The sequence below is a fragment of the Hemicordylus capensis genome, chromosome 4 (assembly GCF_027244095.1).
Source record: "Hemicordylus capensis ecotype Gifberg chromosome 4, rHemCap1.1.pri, whole genome shotgun sequence".
Classification (NCBI taxonomy): domain Eukaryota; kingdom Metazoa; phylum Chordata; class Lepidosauria; order Squamata; family Cordylidae; genus Hemicordylus; species Hemicordylus capensis.
This window is the reverse complement of record NC_069660.1, coordinates 160,864,489-160,878,655: the sequence shown is the minus strand read 5'-3', so window position 1 is coordinate 160,878,655 and position 14,167 is coordinate 160,864,489. Positions and strand designations below refer to the sequence as shown.

The following is a 14,167-nucleotide window of genomic DNA, read 5'->3' as shown; positions in this document are numbered from 1 at the left end:
CCTCCTCCTCCTCCTCCTCCTCCTCCTCCTCCTCCTCTTGATAGTAAGAAACTGTGTCAGCCCCCAGATTTATTTTGCACTCGGCTTCCAGTGTTGCCTATCACAGACTCTACATGATTGTGTGGGATCAAAAAACACTCCAGATATATTTTGACATATATCTTTAAAAATAAGAATAAAAAATTAATCCAACTTAAAATTGAGTTGGTGTTCTTCCTCAGGGTCAACATCTATACAGAGTATTCCATATTCCAGCTCTTTGGGAAGGCACTCTTTTGGCTACAGGGGACAAGGCCATGTCGATTCTGATCCTGAAGAAGAGCACCAGTTGGGTTTTAAACTGGATTTAATTTGAATGCTTCATTTCAAACATAGGTGCCAAAATGTATGTGGACTATGTTTTAAAGACTTTCAAGTTGTCTTTTCTGAATTTTTACTTCTTGAGCTGCCCTGCCTAAAGTTTGAAATCCAGGATAGTTTTGAATTTACCTTTACAAAAGCAACACTGGCTCAAATGATTTTCGTTTCAGCTCATTTGCTACCATGACAAGATAAGGAGAGTAATGATGCTGAGAATAACCAAACACATCTGAATATAAAAAATTCAGAACAACTTGGTTTTCTTTACCTCAGTATGAAGATGCAATGACAGACATCCTATGGAATGGTTGTGAAGTGGTTGATGGGCAAGGGCTTTGTCCATTCTTGCAGCTGGACCACTTGGGGTTGGCAAGGTAGAAGCCAGTAGGTTCGATGGAGCAAGGTTGGCAGCAAGGCAAACCTTGAGCATCTGGGTAGGAATGAGGCAGTGCAGCAGCACTTGGGGAGACAGGAGCTAGGTAACCAAGAGTTGGGCAGCAAGGTAGGTCACAAAACAAGATGTCAAGACAGGAACCAAGGAGCTAGGAGCTGGTTTAGTCTTGCAGGGAGAGCTGTTGGACTCCCTAAGGCTGAAGTGAGAATCTTTATAGCCTGGAGGAGCCACAGACTTGCCTACCCTGCCTAGGGAAGCTCTTTTCTACAGAAGACCTTGGTGCAGGTTTCCCCTTCTCCCACAGAAACCCATCAAGGCTTATCATGCATTCTCCTTCTCAGTAGGATCTCTGCTCATGCACGACATATTTTCCTCTCCTTGGGGGTGAGGCAGCGGTTTGAGGGCAATAGGTGGCTGTCTCCTGGGGGCCACCAGATTGTGCATCTCCTATAGGGGTGATGGTTTTTGTGGGTAGCAGAGCTTCCATGGGAGTGGCAGACTCAGGTGGCATTGTGGCTTTGGTAGGAGTGGTGGAGCTCAGTGGGAGCAGCAGGCTCTGGTGGTTCTAGCAGTGATGGCACTGGAGGCCTGATAGCGGGAGTAGCTTTTTCTATTGGTGTAGCTTGCCAACCTTGGAGTCACTGGCCTCTAGACTAGGGTTAGGGCAGATTTCTGACAGACTTGATAGAAGCTGGGTAGAGTGAGGCAGCCTGGGATTGCATACAGAGCCTTCATGGAAGGTGAAGATAGGGAGGACCACTTGCAGAACATGGTTAAAGCCGAGATTGGTGATGGTGTGCAGCACCTCCCCCCACCAAAACCTTAGTTAGATTTAACTGAGGTTCCGTGTGACATCTGAACTGATGCAGTATTGCAATCTGTGCTAATACTAGTAGTAAGAGTTGATATTTCTGCAAAAGAAACTCTGCACAATGTAATGCACTAAGATAAACTTATGGCTGCTACTTCACTAGCTGTCTAGTTGAATTCCTTACCTTCTGTAAAATAATTTGTGTGTTCCATCTTGCATTTGCTTTTTGGTAAGAAGGTATTCCAATAGAGATTGGAATCCATCATGGCACTGATCAATTTTGGTTTCTCTCCCCCCACCCCCACCCCCGCCCACAGAAAGTGATAATGAACTCTCAAGTGGCACTGGTGATGTGTCAAAGGATTGTCCAGAGAAAATCTTGTATTCCTGGGGAGAGTTACTTGGAAGATGGTAAGAAATAAATCAATAATTAAAAAAATTATTAATGAAGAATTTTGAATAGGAAATGATGGTTAAGAGAAAGATACTTGCCAACCGAAATAGACCAAAGAAAATAAACTCCAGTGTACAAAACATTCATGGAAGCATATGCCAAAGGAGAAAAGCCTGACAAGAAATTAACATTCTGAGAGTTGTAGCAGTGGTTGTCTCTCAAATAAAACACTTTGCATTTTAATTTCTTCCTGGCATTTAATTAAGTTGTCATTGGGAATTGTGGATTGACTCAGAACATAGTTGGTAGAGGATTTTTCTCCAAAGGGCGGAGAAACAGCTAGAAATAAGAAGAGGAAGAACATCTATTTTTAAACACATTCTATTAAAAATAAAAATTTCTTTTTTTAAAAATGCAAAAAGAGATGGAGGGTTTCTATTTTATTGAACAAAATGACAGATGTCCTTATAGTGCTTAATAATTTTCTTAATTCCTGCTTGCATGTCCTGATGAGCAAGACAGAGAATTATATTTTATAGAAATTGCAACATTTCTTAATGACATGCAACTTTTCAATATAGCCAAACAAAAGGTGAAGAGCACATACTGGCAATTGAAAGTAAATAATTAATTTTATTATTTATAAGTCGCCTAACACATGAATCTCAAAGGGATGTACAACTATTTAAAAACAGTAGAATAAAACACAGACATTTTTTTATAATGTTTTTTTTTAAAAGACCAGAAAACACAGGTACATCTTAAGCAATTTTTTTCAAGGCAGCCAGAGATGAAGAACCTTGATAGGAAGAAAGATGTTCATATAAATCCTTTCAGAAGATTAATGAATTGGCAAGCATTGCTTTTGATGGAAAAAGTGAGATCTCCAACAAGGAAATACGTCATCCAGAGTATAATTTGGAAAACTGAACACTTATATTTATCCACTTGAAAAAGACATTACAGGAGGACGTTGTTGCTTGCGGATGTGGCATCTGCGGTTTTGCGTATCCGTGGCTGGGTAATTGGCACCCGACCTTGGTTTGCATGAGGAAAAACAGGCACAAAAAGGGTTACATCCGCTTATCTGTGAATCGGAGGCAGCTGGAAATGGCTGCAGAGGTAATTTCTGGTCACCATTTTGTGCATTGGTCACCATTTTGTAGCTCATTTTGTGTCCCCCCCCCAAAAAAGGTCCCCAAATCATGATTTTTCATGCCGCCCCCCATTTTGGCGCCTTTGTGGGGCATTGCTGGAGTGCCGGAGGTATTTTGCTTTCCCACCTGTTTTGGCACATTTTTACTGCATTTTCCCAGCCTCCCAAGAACCTATCCCCCACGATTACATGGAGTTGAATGATCCAGTATTAGCGGTTTCCTTACCTTCAGCAATATTGGAGGATGGAACCTCTGCAAATACAGAAGTTTTCCTGTACTTTCAAGACAGAGGAACACTGGGTCACTGTTGTGGATATTGTTGGATATATCTATTTACTTTATGATCTCATCATGATTGTATGTGGCATTTTATAAATTTTTTCTCAGTTGTATTACACTTGGAGAATTATAGATCTCTGTAGGGATCCATGATCCCTCACAACTGGGTCTTCTGCACCTGTGCAGGAGGCCTATGGAAGAATCTATAGCTCTGTATAGGTGCTCTCTGGCCCTTTAAGCTTAGTGATACTGGAGCCTACAAAGCCGGCTGTAGAGCACCTCCCTCTTTAGTTCCTTCTCATCTGCCACTTGTGCTGCCTCGGGAAGGATCTGCTCCTGTTCCCTCGTTCCAGTAAGAAAGTGAATATTATTATTTAGCCGGTTTTCTGGTTTTGACTTTGACTTCTCTCCTCCCCCGGAAGTCTTTATCTGATTCTCCTGTGCTTTGACCTGGACTGTATTTTCGACAATTCTATTTTCTCTGTTTGGATATTTGACTTGGACTGTGTTTGACTATTCTTTGGTTGTGTGTTCTGGACTTGGCATTTTATCTCTGATCTGGCTGACCTCAGAAAGTTTCTGGACTTGACTATTTCTACTCCTAAAAATTTTAAAAGGTGTGCAACTTGTAGAGGTGCTATGCCCTCTTCTGATGGCCATAATGACTGTCTCATATACTTGGGAGATAGCCATAACACAAGTGCCTGCAAAGTCTCTTTGTCTTTTAAGAAAAAGACTTGTTTGAGCAGGAAATCATGGTTGCAAGCCTCTTTGTATGAGAATATTCTCTGTCCAGGGACCCAGAGTCTGAGCCCACTGTCGTCGCTGAAAATCGCAGCGTCTAGCCTCTCAATGCCATTGGTGCCCACCTTGGCACTGACCATCTTGATGTCCGCTGCCTCCTCTAATGTGGAGTTTCGGAAACCCCAGGAAAGTGGTCAAGAGCATTCGCGGAAACACAAATATGGTCACCACTCGACCTTGGGAGAGACTCACAAAAAGTTTGAGAAGTATGCTTCGGCTTTGTCACTCTCCGCTTTACCGAAGTCGTGCTTGGAACCGGGCTTGACCCAGAAGCCTCTGACTTCATCTTCTTCCTCCAAGACCCCGTCATCTTCCATTGTGCAACCAGACGCCTCCTTATCTCCTCGACCCTCTTCCAAATCCTCAAGATCGGAGACATTGTCAGCTCCCTTGGTGTTGAGGACCTTCGGACATTCGCCAGTGGACATTCCTAGACGTTCGCCAGTTTCAGCTCTTTCAACCTCAACCCCTGCAGCGTCTACTTGAATTCCTCCAGCTCCAAGGCACTCGATACCATTGACATCTATGCATCATTGATTGGTGTTGTTGGCATCTGTGCCTTCCTCAACGACCTCTTTGGCCCTGGCTTCACTTGGTGCTGCTGCGATTGCTCTGCACCTTTCACCTGTTTGCTTGGCACCACTGTTGCCCATTGTCATTTCTCCAGGCTCAACACCTGCACATTCCCCTTTCCAACCTTCGCGTTGAAGCCCGCAACACCATCTTAGGACTCTTTGGCAGTGGCAAACCTGCTTTGGAGGGAGTTGGAGAGCCTACTTGGTTCTGCTAATTCTATGCCTTCTGGTTCCACTTTCAAAGGGTTTACCTTGTTACAAGGCCTTGACACTGATGAGCTAGGTCCACCTGTACCTGTTCCTAAAACTCTTACTGGTAGCCCTTCCACTTCGACACCGCTCTGCCCATCGATTGTGCCCTGGAGGGAGCACTTCCATGCCCCTAGGGACCCACTTGAGTATAGAAGCTCTCCAGGGTCTTTTGACCCCCACACTTAAGGGCAAGGGAGTGTTTCCGCTCACACTCCCTCTACAATTCTTCAGCATTGCCATATCATTTCCAGGAATCCAGGCTATGGAAATGCATGCCTCTCGCTTGCCTCTGAGCTTCCATCTCTGCCTGCACCTCACGTACCTTCTATTCCAGAACCTTCGGCTCCTGTGATGCCACCTGTTCTGCACATCCTGTACATCCTGAAGGGTCTCACCCGAAGACTCCGTTACTTGAGGACCCTGAAACTGATGGAGAATTCTTCTATGTCCGTTTCTGTTCAATCACCTGGCACCAAATTCGCTGGTGGTGGACTGTGTGCTGCAAGCCAAGTCCACATGGAAACATTTAGCACCGGTGGATAAAGAGGGTCAGAAATTGGATTGTATGGCAAGAAGGTTCTACTTCTTTGCTTGCTTTCCCCTTAAAGCTGCCAACTACTTGGCCTGCATGGCCAAGTATCTGCAGTCCCTCTGGGACACATTGAAAGAGGGCATTGCTGATGTTCCTGAGCCATTTAAGGTCAAATTCCTATCAACACTCTCCAAGTCTGCCGATCTTACCAGGCAGCATCTGAGTACAGCTAAACACCTGACAGAAGTGAAGTCCAAAGTCTTGGCTGGGTCCATCGTTCTCTGTTGCCATGCCTGGCTTGGATCCACGCCTCTGGAGCCAGGCATGAAGGATAAAACTGAAAATCTGCTGTTTGGCGAAGGACTACTCTCTAAAGACACGGATGAGATGATGTAGAAACTGGAGAAGTCTAGATATACTGCTAAGACTTTCGCTCAATGTCAAAGCTCGTCTTTCCAGCACAGGAACCACCCTAATTACAAGCAGCGATATCAGCCCTGGCCTTCCCGGGACAGAGGACATTTTAGATGTAGGTCTGGAGAGTACACTAGGTGCCCCTTCCATTAGTGCCAAAAGCCCAACAGAAAGTGAAAACCCAGGATCTATCCAAGCAGTCCTTTTAACGATGAGGAATAACCTGGAATTATCTATCCTTGTTCCCTCACCTTCTATCCTCTTCGCTCCCTACCTCCATTCCTGGCATCAAGTGACGACAGACGCCTGGGTGTTGTGCATAGTGGCCAAAGGCTATGATATTGAATTTGACTCTCTGCCTGCCCATGCAGGCATAAAATACACCCACTCAACTCCTATTCTTGAAGAAGAGGTTCTTTCTTATATCCATTCCGGCTATTATTCCAGATACTTCCAGGTTCCTAAACATGATGGCGGGACCAGAGAGTCTGCGTGGTGTAGTGGTTAGAGTGCTAGACTAGGACTGGGGAGAATCGAGTTCAAATCCCCACTCAGCCATGAAACTAGCTGGGTGACTCTGGGCCAGTCACTTCTCTCTCAGCCTAACCTACTTCACAGGGTTGTTGTGAAAGAGAAACTCAAATATGTAGTACACCACTCTGGGCTCCTTGAAGGAAGAGCGGGATATAAATATATTATTATTATTATTATTATTATTTATTTACACAGTCAGACAGGTGTTATTGACTGGTTTGTTTTATCCAGACATCGAGTCCTTCCCAAGGACCTGGGATGGCTGAATTTTATTGTTAATGGTTATAGATATCGTCGCAGAATATAGGCTGTTCCCAGTAAAGCTGCTTTTTGGAATTGGCTGATGGTGATTTCTGTGGCCCCTATGGTGTTGAGGTGCTCTTTAAGGTCTTTTGGAACTGCACCCAGGGCGCCAATTACCACTGGGATTATTTGGGTCTTTTTCTGCCACAGCCTTTCAATTTCAATTTGTAGATCTTTGTATTTGGTGATTTTTTTCTATTTCTTTTTCTTCTATTCTGCTATCACCTGGTATTGCTATGTGATTATTATAACTTGTTTTTCTTTCTTCTCGACTACAGTTATATCTGGTGTATTGTGTGGCAGATGTTTGTCTGTTTGTAGTCGGAAGTCCCATAATATTTTTACATCTTCATTTTCTTCAACTTTTTCAATTTTATGGTTCCACCAATTTTTGGCTACAGGTAGCTTGTATTTTTTGCAGATGTTCCAGTGTATCATCCCTGCTACCTTGTCATGCCTTTGTTTGTAGTCAGTCTGTGTGATCTTTTTACAACAGCTGATTAGGTGGTCCACGGTTTCATCTGCTTCTGTACAAAGGCGGCACTTGCTGTTTGTTGTGGATTTTTCGACTTTTGCTCTTATTGCATTTGTTCTTAGTGCCTGTTCTTGTGCAGCCAGTATTAAACCCTCTGTTTCTTTCTTCAAGTAGCCATTCTTAAGCCATTGCCAGGTCTTGGTGATGTCTGATTTTCCACTTATATTGTGCAAATATTGACCATGCAGGGGCTTATTTTTCCATTTCTCTGCTCGGTTCTTGACTTGTTCTTTCTTGTAGGCCTGCTTTCTTTCATTGGTGTTGAATAGTTTCGCGTTATTGACCATTTGAAGTGCATCTTCTTCACTGTCCTTGATATATTCTTCAAGGCCTCTTTTCTCCTCCTCTACTGTTTGATGGACTTGCAGCATTCCTCTTCCACCTGAGCTGCGAGGGAGGTAGAGCCTATCTACTTTACTGCGGGGGTGCAGAGCATGATTGATGGTCATTATTTTCCTGGTCTTACGATCTAGCGTCTCTAGCTCTGCCTGGGTCCAGTATTCCTGCAGTGTATCTGATAACAGGTATAGCCCAGGTGTTTATGGCTTGTATGGTGTTCCTGCCATTGAGTTTGGACTTGAGGATTTTTCTAACTCTCCTGATGAATTCACTTCCAATTTTTCTTTTAACTTCAGTGTGTGCAATGTTATCAGCCTGGAGAATGCCCAAGTATTAGTAATGTTCTTTCTCTTCCAGGTTCTTGATGTTGTTTCCATTGGGCAATTCTATTCCTTCTGTTTTTCTTATTTTTCCTCTGTTCATTATTAATGCAACACACTTGTCTAGTCCAAACTCCATTGCTATATCGCTACTGAATATACGGACAGTGTTTAGCAGTTGTTATTATTAATCATCATCATCATCATCATCATCGTCATCATCATCATCATCTGCCCCATCCTGGACTTGAGGGAGTTGAACAAGTTTGTCATAGGATCACTTCCTGGCACATTCTAGTTAGGAGTGTGCACTGTTCGGTCCGGGCACGATAGAAAAGACTGCCAGACCGGTCCAGATGGGCGGCGGACTGTTACTTTAAGCGGTGGGGGGGAGTACTTACCCCCCCGCCGCTCTTCCCCCTCCGGCGCTGGTCTTTTGAAAAATCTTCTTGGGGCGGCAGAGTTCCTCCCTGCTGCCACTGCCCCCGTCGCTGTTTGTAAAGGCTTAAAAGAGACGAGCGCTAGCGGCGTGCATGCGCCCTCCTCCGCGCATGCGCTCGTCTCTGACGCTGCCGCGCGTGCACCATGACGTATGAGGCATGCGAGGGGCAGCGTCAGAGACGAGCACGCGCGCCGAGGAGGGCGCATGCGCCCCACTAGCACTCGTCTCTTTTAAGCCTTTACAAACAACGACGGGGGCAGTGGCGGCAGGGAGGAACTCTGCCGCCCCAAGAAGATTTTTCAAAAGACCAGCGCCGGAGGGGGAAGGGAGGGGGGGAAGTACTACCACCCCCTGCTTAAAGTAACAGTCCCCCCCGTGCCAGACCGGGGGGGCACCGGACCATGCACACCCCTAATTCTAGTGTAAAGGAGATAGCAATCATCAGCAAAGGATTTCCAGGCATGTTATCAGCATTTCAAGCACTGCAGAAGCTCCTACTAGCCAATTATGTATGGTGCGAAAACAAATAAGAGGAATTGATCCCCTCACCATGAAGGATACCCACCCCCCCATCCCAAGCAGGCAAATTCAAAGGTTTGCAGGTGGGGGGAAATGTGGGAGCTTTATTACAAGGTTCTCTCTAAAGGCCAGCTTCTCCCATATGTACCTACCTGAATTTTAAGAGCATAATCTCTGTCCCAAGTCTCTTTCTATCGCCTGAAGTACTGTGGATGGTGATCCAAGATGTTTTCAGCTGGGTCACAAAGATTGTGAAACATCCTCCTGGGGCGATCAGTTTAGCTTCCTCACTCTTGATATTTAGATTCTTGCTTTGCATGAACCCATGTACATAGGTGGGTAGTAATATTAATGATAGCACCATGGCATAACATATTACTTAGTTACTCCAGTTTATTTACTGATGCCTGTGGGCTCTCCTGGAGTTGTTCTTTTGCATGTTCTGCAAGCTGCTTAGTTATTTCAGGGCACCAGGGGATCTTGCTTACCCTTGGTAACTGTTTCTCAGTGCTATGATCTCTGACTCAAAGGATACTTTTAAAGGACGCATTAATAGTTTTTAGGGGTTCTGGACTAAGGGTGGGGCCACCCCTCACCTCCTGATATCAAAAAACCAAGTCTTGCCTTCTGACATAGGAATTAACTCTTCCCAACTGAGTGGCACAGCGGGGGGAAATGCTTGACTAACAAGCAGAAGGTTGCCGGTTCAAATCCCCTCTGGTACTATATTGGGCAGCAGCAATATAGGAAGATGCTGAAAGGCACCATCTCATACTTCATGGGAGGAGGCATGGTAAACCTCTCCTGTATTCTACCAAAAGAAAACCACAGGAGTTGAAATCAACTTGACTGCACACTTTACCTTTACTGCCTTTTCACTATTATGACAGAAGGGAAATTAATGGCAAATCTAATCTTCCTATTTTACAAGGTCTGTTACAGGGTGACAATCCTTTCTTTCTTTCTTTCTTTCTTTCTTTCTTTCTTTCTTTCTTTCTTTCTTTCTTTCTTTCTTTCTTTCTTTCTTTCTTTCTATATACATACCTCACTCCTCCAGTACACTACTGCTCGAGGCGGCTCACATTTATAAAATAGTTACAATGCAAAATCAGACTAATAACATTAACCAAATTAAGCTAAACAAGTTAAAAATTCAAGCTAAAACCACGATCAGAATTATAGATTTTAAAATTTCAAATGTTATTTTAAAAAACTAAAACTAAGAATTGTAAAAACTAAAGTGTTCTTTAGTTCTTCATTAGTTCTTCCTGTGCAGGGTTTTTTTAGGTTTGTAGTGCTGAAGTAAGGAACAACTCTCTTATCTTTTCGCTAGGCATAGTAACCTTGGTGTACGGCCAAAAGGATTGTCTTCATTGGTGAAGAGTGGTATTCCAGAGGCATTAAGAGCTGAGGTTTGGCAGCTGCTAGCAGGATGCCATGATAACCAGGCAATGTTGGAAAAATACAGAATACTTATAACAAAGGTCAGTTTCTTTTAGCTTTCTCTACTAAGATACATGTATATTGTAGGCAGCAATTTTGTTTATCTGTGAAATAAAATTATTAGCTTTGCCAACAAATTGAAATTGTGAGTGTTTTGCTTGTTGTAGCTGTCCACTGATTTGCTTCAGTTATAAACTGAATTGTCCCGAATGCTTGATAGTGCAAAATAGCAACTGTACAGAATGTTAGATGAAGTTGTCTGTGGCATAAAACTGGATTTTATGCATTTTGTGGTTTTCTTAAACAATTTCTTGTTTGCAGCTTTATTGGCAATAGTCTGTGCACCAAATTGTTCCCTCCTTTTTTCCTTTGAGTTTTTAATATTGTGCATCAGGATCTGCGACCCCAGCCTGCAACATGGGACCCATATCCAAGAATCCACTCAAGTGTGGAGCTCAGCAGTAAAAATGTGCATCCAGCAGAAATCCAGCCTCTTGCTGCCAAGCAATACATCCATACATGGACATGTATTCTCTGGGAACCCTTTTTCTTAAAAGCTGCTATAGGATGTGTGTGGTTGGATTAGACTGGAGTCATGATACTAGGGAGGGCACAGGTAACCCTTTCCTCCATGGCTTTTTTGATCTAACTTCCCTACCACCACCAACTGCTCTTTGTTCTACTAGAGAGAGATATGTTCCCCTAGACCAGGGGTTCTCAACCTTGGGTTCCCAGATGTGGTTGGACTACAACTCCCATCATCCTTAGCTGAAGGCTGTTGTGGCTGGGGATTGTGGGAGTTGTAGTCCAAACACATCTGGGGACCCAAGGTTGAGAACCCCTGCCCTAGACCTATGATGAAAACCAGTTGAAGTGAATTGGGATTGAAACTAAGATGAATAATCGCAGACAAACATTAATTGTGTTGAAATGATGGAGCAGAGAAGTCCCTTGAAATTAAATTGGTGGAGGGCCTGATTAATAATTGGCTTGTTCATTTTCTAAAACTTGAAGAGTTTTAAACCCAGTCTGGAAAACGGGGGGAGTATTGAGTCTGATATGCTCACCTAGGATTTTTACCATCATTTTGAATGTTGTTCTAAAACGACATTTTCTCGCCCCGCTTCTCCTAGAAGCCTCAAAGCCCCTCTTGGAGAAATATCATGCAGTGTTTGAAATCTGTGTGTAGTATGTTCACAAATTGTCTTTGATTTATATGGCGTTAGTCTTCTTTTCTCATTCTGTGTTTAGGCTTTGGTATCCCAATTATAGTAGTCTTGAGATGATAAAATACAGAATAAATGCTGCAGCTTTATAATTTAAATTGCCAGTTGTCCAAAGTGCTTTGAAACTAGAATAGTAAATTGTCATCATTGGATAAATTATTCGTGCTTGCTATATACTTCAGAGATGAAATGCAAAATTTATTTTAATATTTCATATGCTGAAATTACACCAGGGATGGGTACAAAAGCACATGAATATTAGCATTCTGATTAAGTTTGTTTTATACTCCGGCAGGTATTATCCATGTGAACTTGTCACAGAAATTTTCTTGTAATAGTGGATGCACAGCTTGTCACTCTATTGTTAGGCTGTTCATATAAGTTAATAAAAGACCTAAAGGCAAAGGCACATTGCCTCATTCATGTATTATATTTCTGAGACTGTCTTCTGACATCTTTCCATGTTTTTTATTAGTGTACTTTTAATGCAGTACGAACCTTGGGGAGCGAGGGGTGACTGCTCTTCCTGTCAGTGTGGTACCATGGATTAACTTTATTTGAAAAATGTATATTCTGACTTGCTGGCCAACAGCAGGGCTCCAAAGCAATTGACATTCAGAAAATTAGTATGCAGTAAACATAATAGGATTTCATTAAAGGCAGTGCTGTCTGATGATGCTCTGGGGAGATGATGATGTAAAATATCCATTCCCTTGGCCTTGGATGTTTCTTCTACTGCTATGGCTGTTGAGACTGCTGCTCTTTTGTAGTGACTTTGGAGGAGAATACTGCACCACTGAAGTGTGCTACCTGGCAACCAGAGCCAGATAGTAGCGGGCGGTGGTCTTCTTAGAAGGCAGGATAGTTTTTAAACCCAACCAGCTGGACATTCTGCAGCTCTTGGCTTTTTCTGGTGGCAGGGAAGACTATGAACTTCAGAAATGCCATCGTAGTAAAATCATATAAAGGAGGCCCTCATTATCCATGGGGGTTCTGTTCTTGCCTACAACAGCGGATAATGAAACCTTAACCCTATGAAGATTGAAGTTAGGTTCCTGGAAGTCAAAAAAGCCTTAGAGTGGGGAGGAGGCAGAAATAAGATAAAGTATTGTACCATAGTTTCTCTAGCTGTCCAGCAATGCCCAACCCCAAATTCAGTGGATTTTTTTTTCCAAACAATTGCGGAGATTTTTTTTTTAAAAAAATGCAAGAGCCACAAAACAGATCCGTTCAGCAAAATGAAATCAAATATTTCATGGCCAAACATTACACTGGAAGTCATTTCTGGCCACCATTGCCTGATGGTAGATACGCGAAACTGTGAGTGCTGGGAATGCGGATGAGAGCCACCTGTACTCCGGAAAACTATTTTGCTTGCAGCGTGGCCAACATAAATATTGACTGTAGCACAGATGTCCTGAAACTGACAGAGGCGAGCATGTGTTTGGAGACTCTCAAGGAAAAGTGATGTCTGAATTGATCCTTGGTATGACATGTCAGTCAGTCTAGAATTTTGAGGAGAATTAAGGTGGGGTTGGAGCACAAATTTATGTCCATAGGGTTTGCTACATTATTAGGTTTCCTGCTTGAAGGATGGCTTTGGATATATATTCATTTGTTATATTTCTGCATGCATGGTTGAGTGCCACATGCCCCAACATGTGGCACCTACAGTGCCACTGTAGCTTGTGGTATGGTAAATTTGTGCCCAAAGTTACCTTTAAGAACAAAAGGAAGCAAGAGTCTGTGGTTAGAGATAGCTGGACTTAAAGAAATAGCTTACAGTTTGGGGGTCTCTGATGTAAACTATGTAACAATATGCATTAAATGTGAATTCATATAACATATTTAGAAATCTTGTGGTGTTGATGAAGCCTCTGGCAGGTGATAATCTGAGAAACTGTTGTACTGAGTTGTAGGGTGTTGTAGAATATTGGTAACACCATTTCCTCAGCAGAGGACACATTCATCAGCTCATTTGAATAACATGAAAGATCAGTTTGGCTCAGAAGAATGTTCACACAGGACAAGGACATGAAGAGCTGGGTGAACAAGATAGGGAGATTAAGGATTGGAAAATTCATTCCTTGGTGATGGACAATTAAGGGCCAGAGAGAGAGTATGAAAAGGGCAGTGTTAGGCCTGTGCCATCATGATGCCTAAACTGGAGCTCCAAATTGCATTCCCTCCCTTTTTACTCTCTCTACTAAAAAAATCACTCCCCCAATTCTTTCCCATCTTTTCCTTGCCCCCTTTCCCTTCTTTTCCCTCCTCCTCCCTTTTTGCTCTCTCAATCTCGTCTCCATTTACCGTTGTACTGCTAAAAACAAACTGTGACTGGCTTGGAAAACCCATGTGGACATATCATAGAGTTTGATTATCTTATTTGTCCTCATCTGGCCTTCTTTTAGTTACTTATCTACGCGAGCAAGGGAGTACATCATCATTAAATTTTGAGTTCCAGAAGTAACGTAGATCCCAATTCTTGTTTGGGCAGTAGTTTCTCCAAACCATAATTTGCCAATTTGAACATC

The 14,167-nt window shown here is 43.1% G+C and overlaps 1 protein-coding gene across 8 annotated transcripts in view; it reads left to right on the top strand.

Moving 5' to 3' along the window:
* Positions 1 to 14,167, top strand: part of RABGAP1L (RAB GTPase activating protein 1 like) — a 301,913-nt gene that overhangs the window by 72,597 nt on the left and 215,149 nt on the right. For all 8 annotated transcript variants that reach the window (XM_053243766.1, XM_053243767.1, XM_053243764.1 and 5 more), the window contains 2 exons: positions 1,883 to 1,976; positions 10,298 to 10,448. In XM_053243766.1, the coding sequence (XP_053099741.1) occupies positions 1,883 to 1,976; positions 10,298 to 10,448 (245 nt within the window). The remainder of the gene's footprint in view (positions 1 to 1,882; positions 1,977 to 10,297; positions 10,449 to 14,167) is intronic.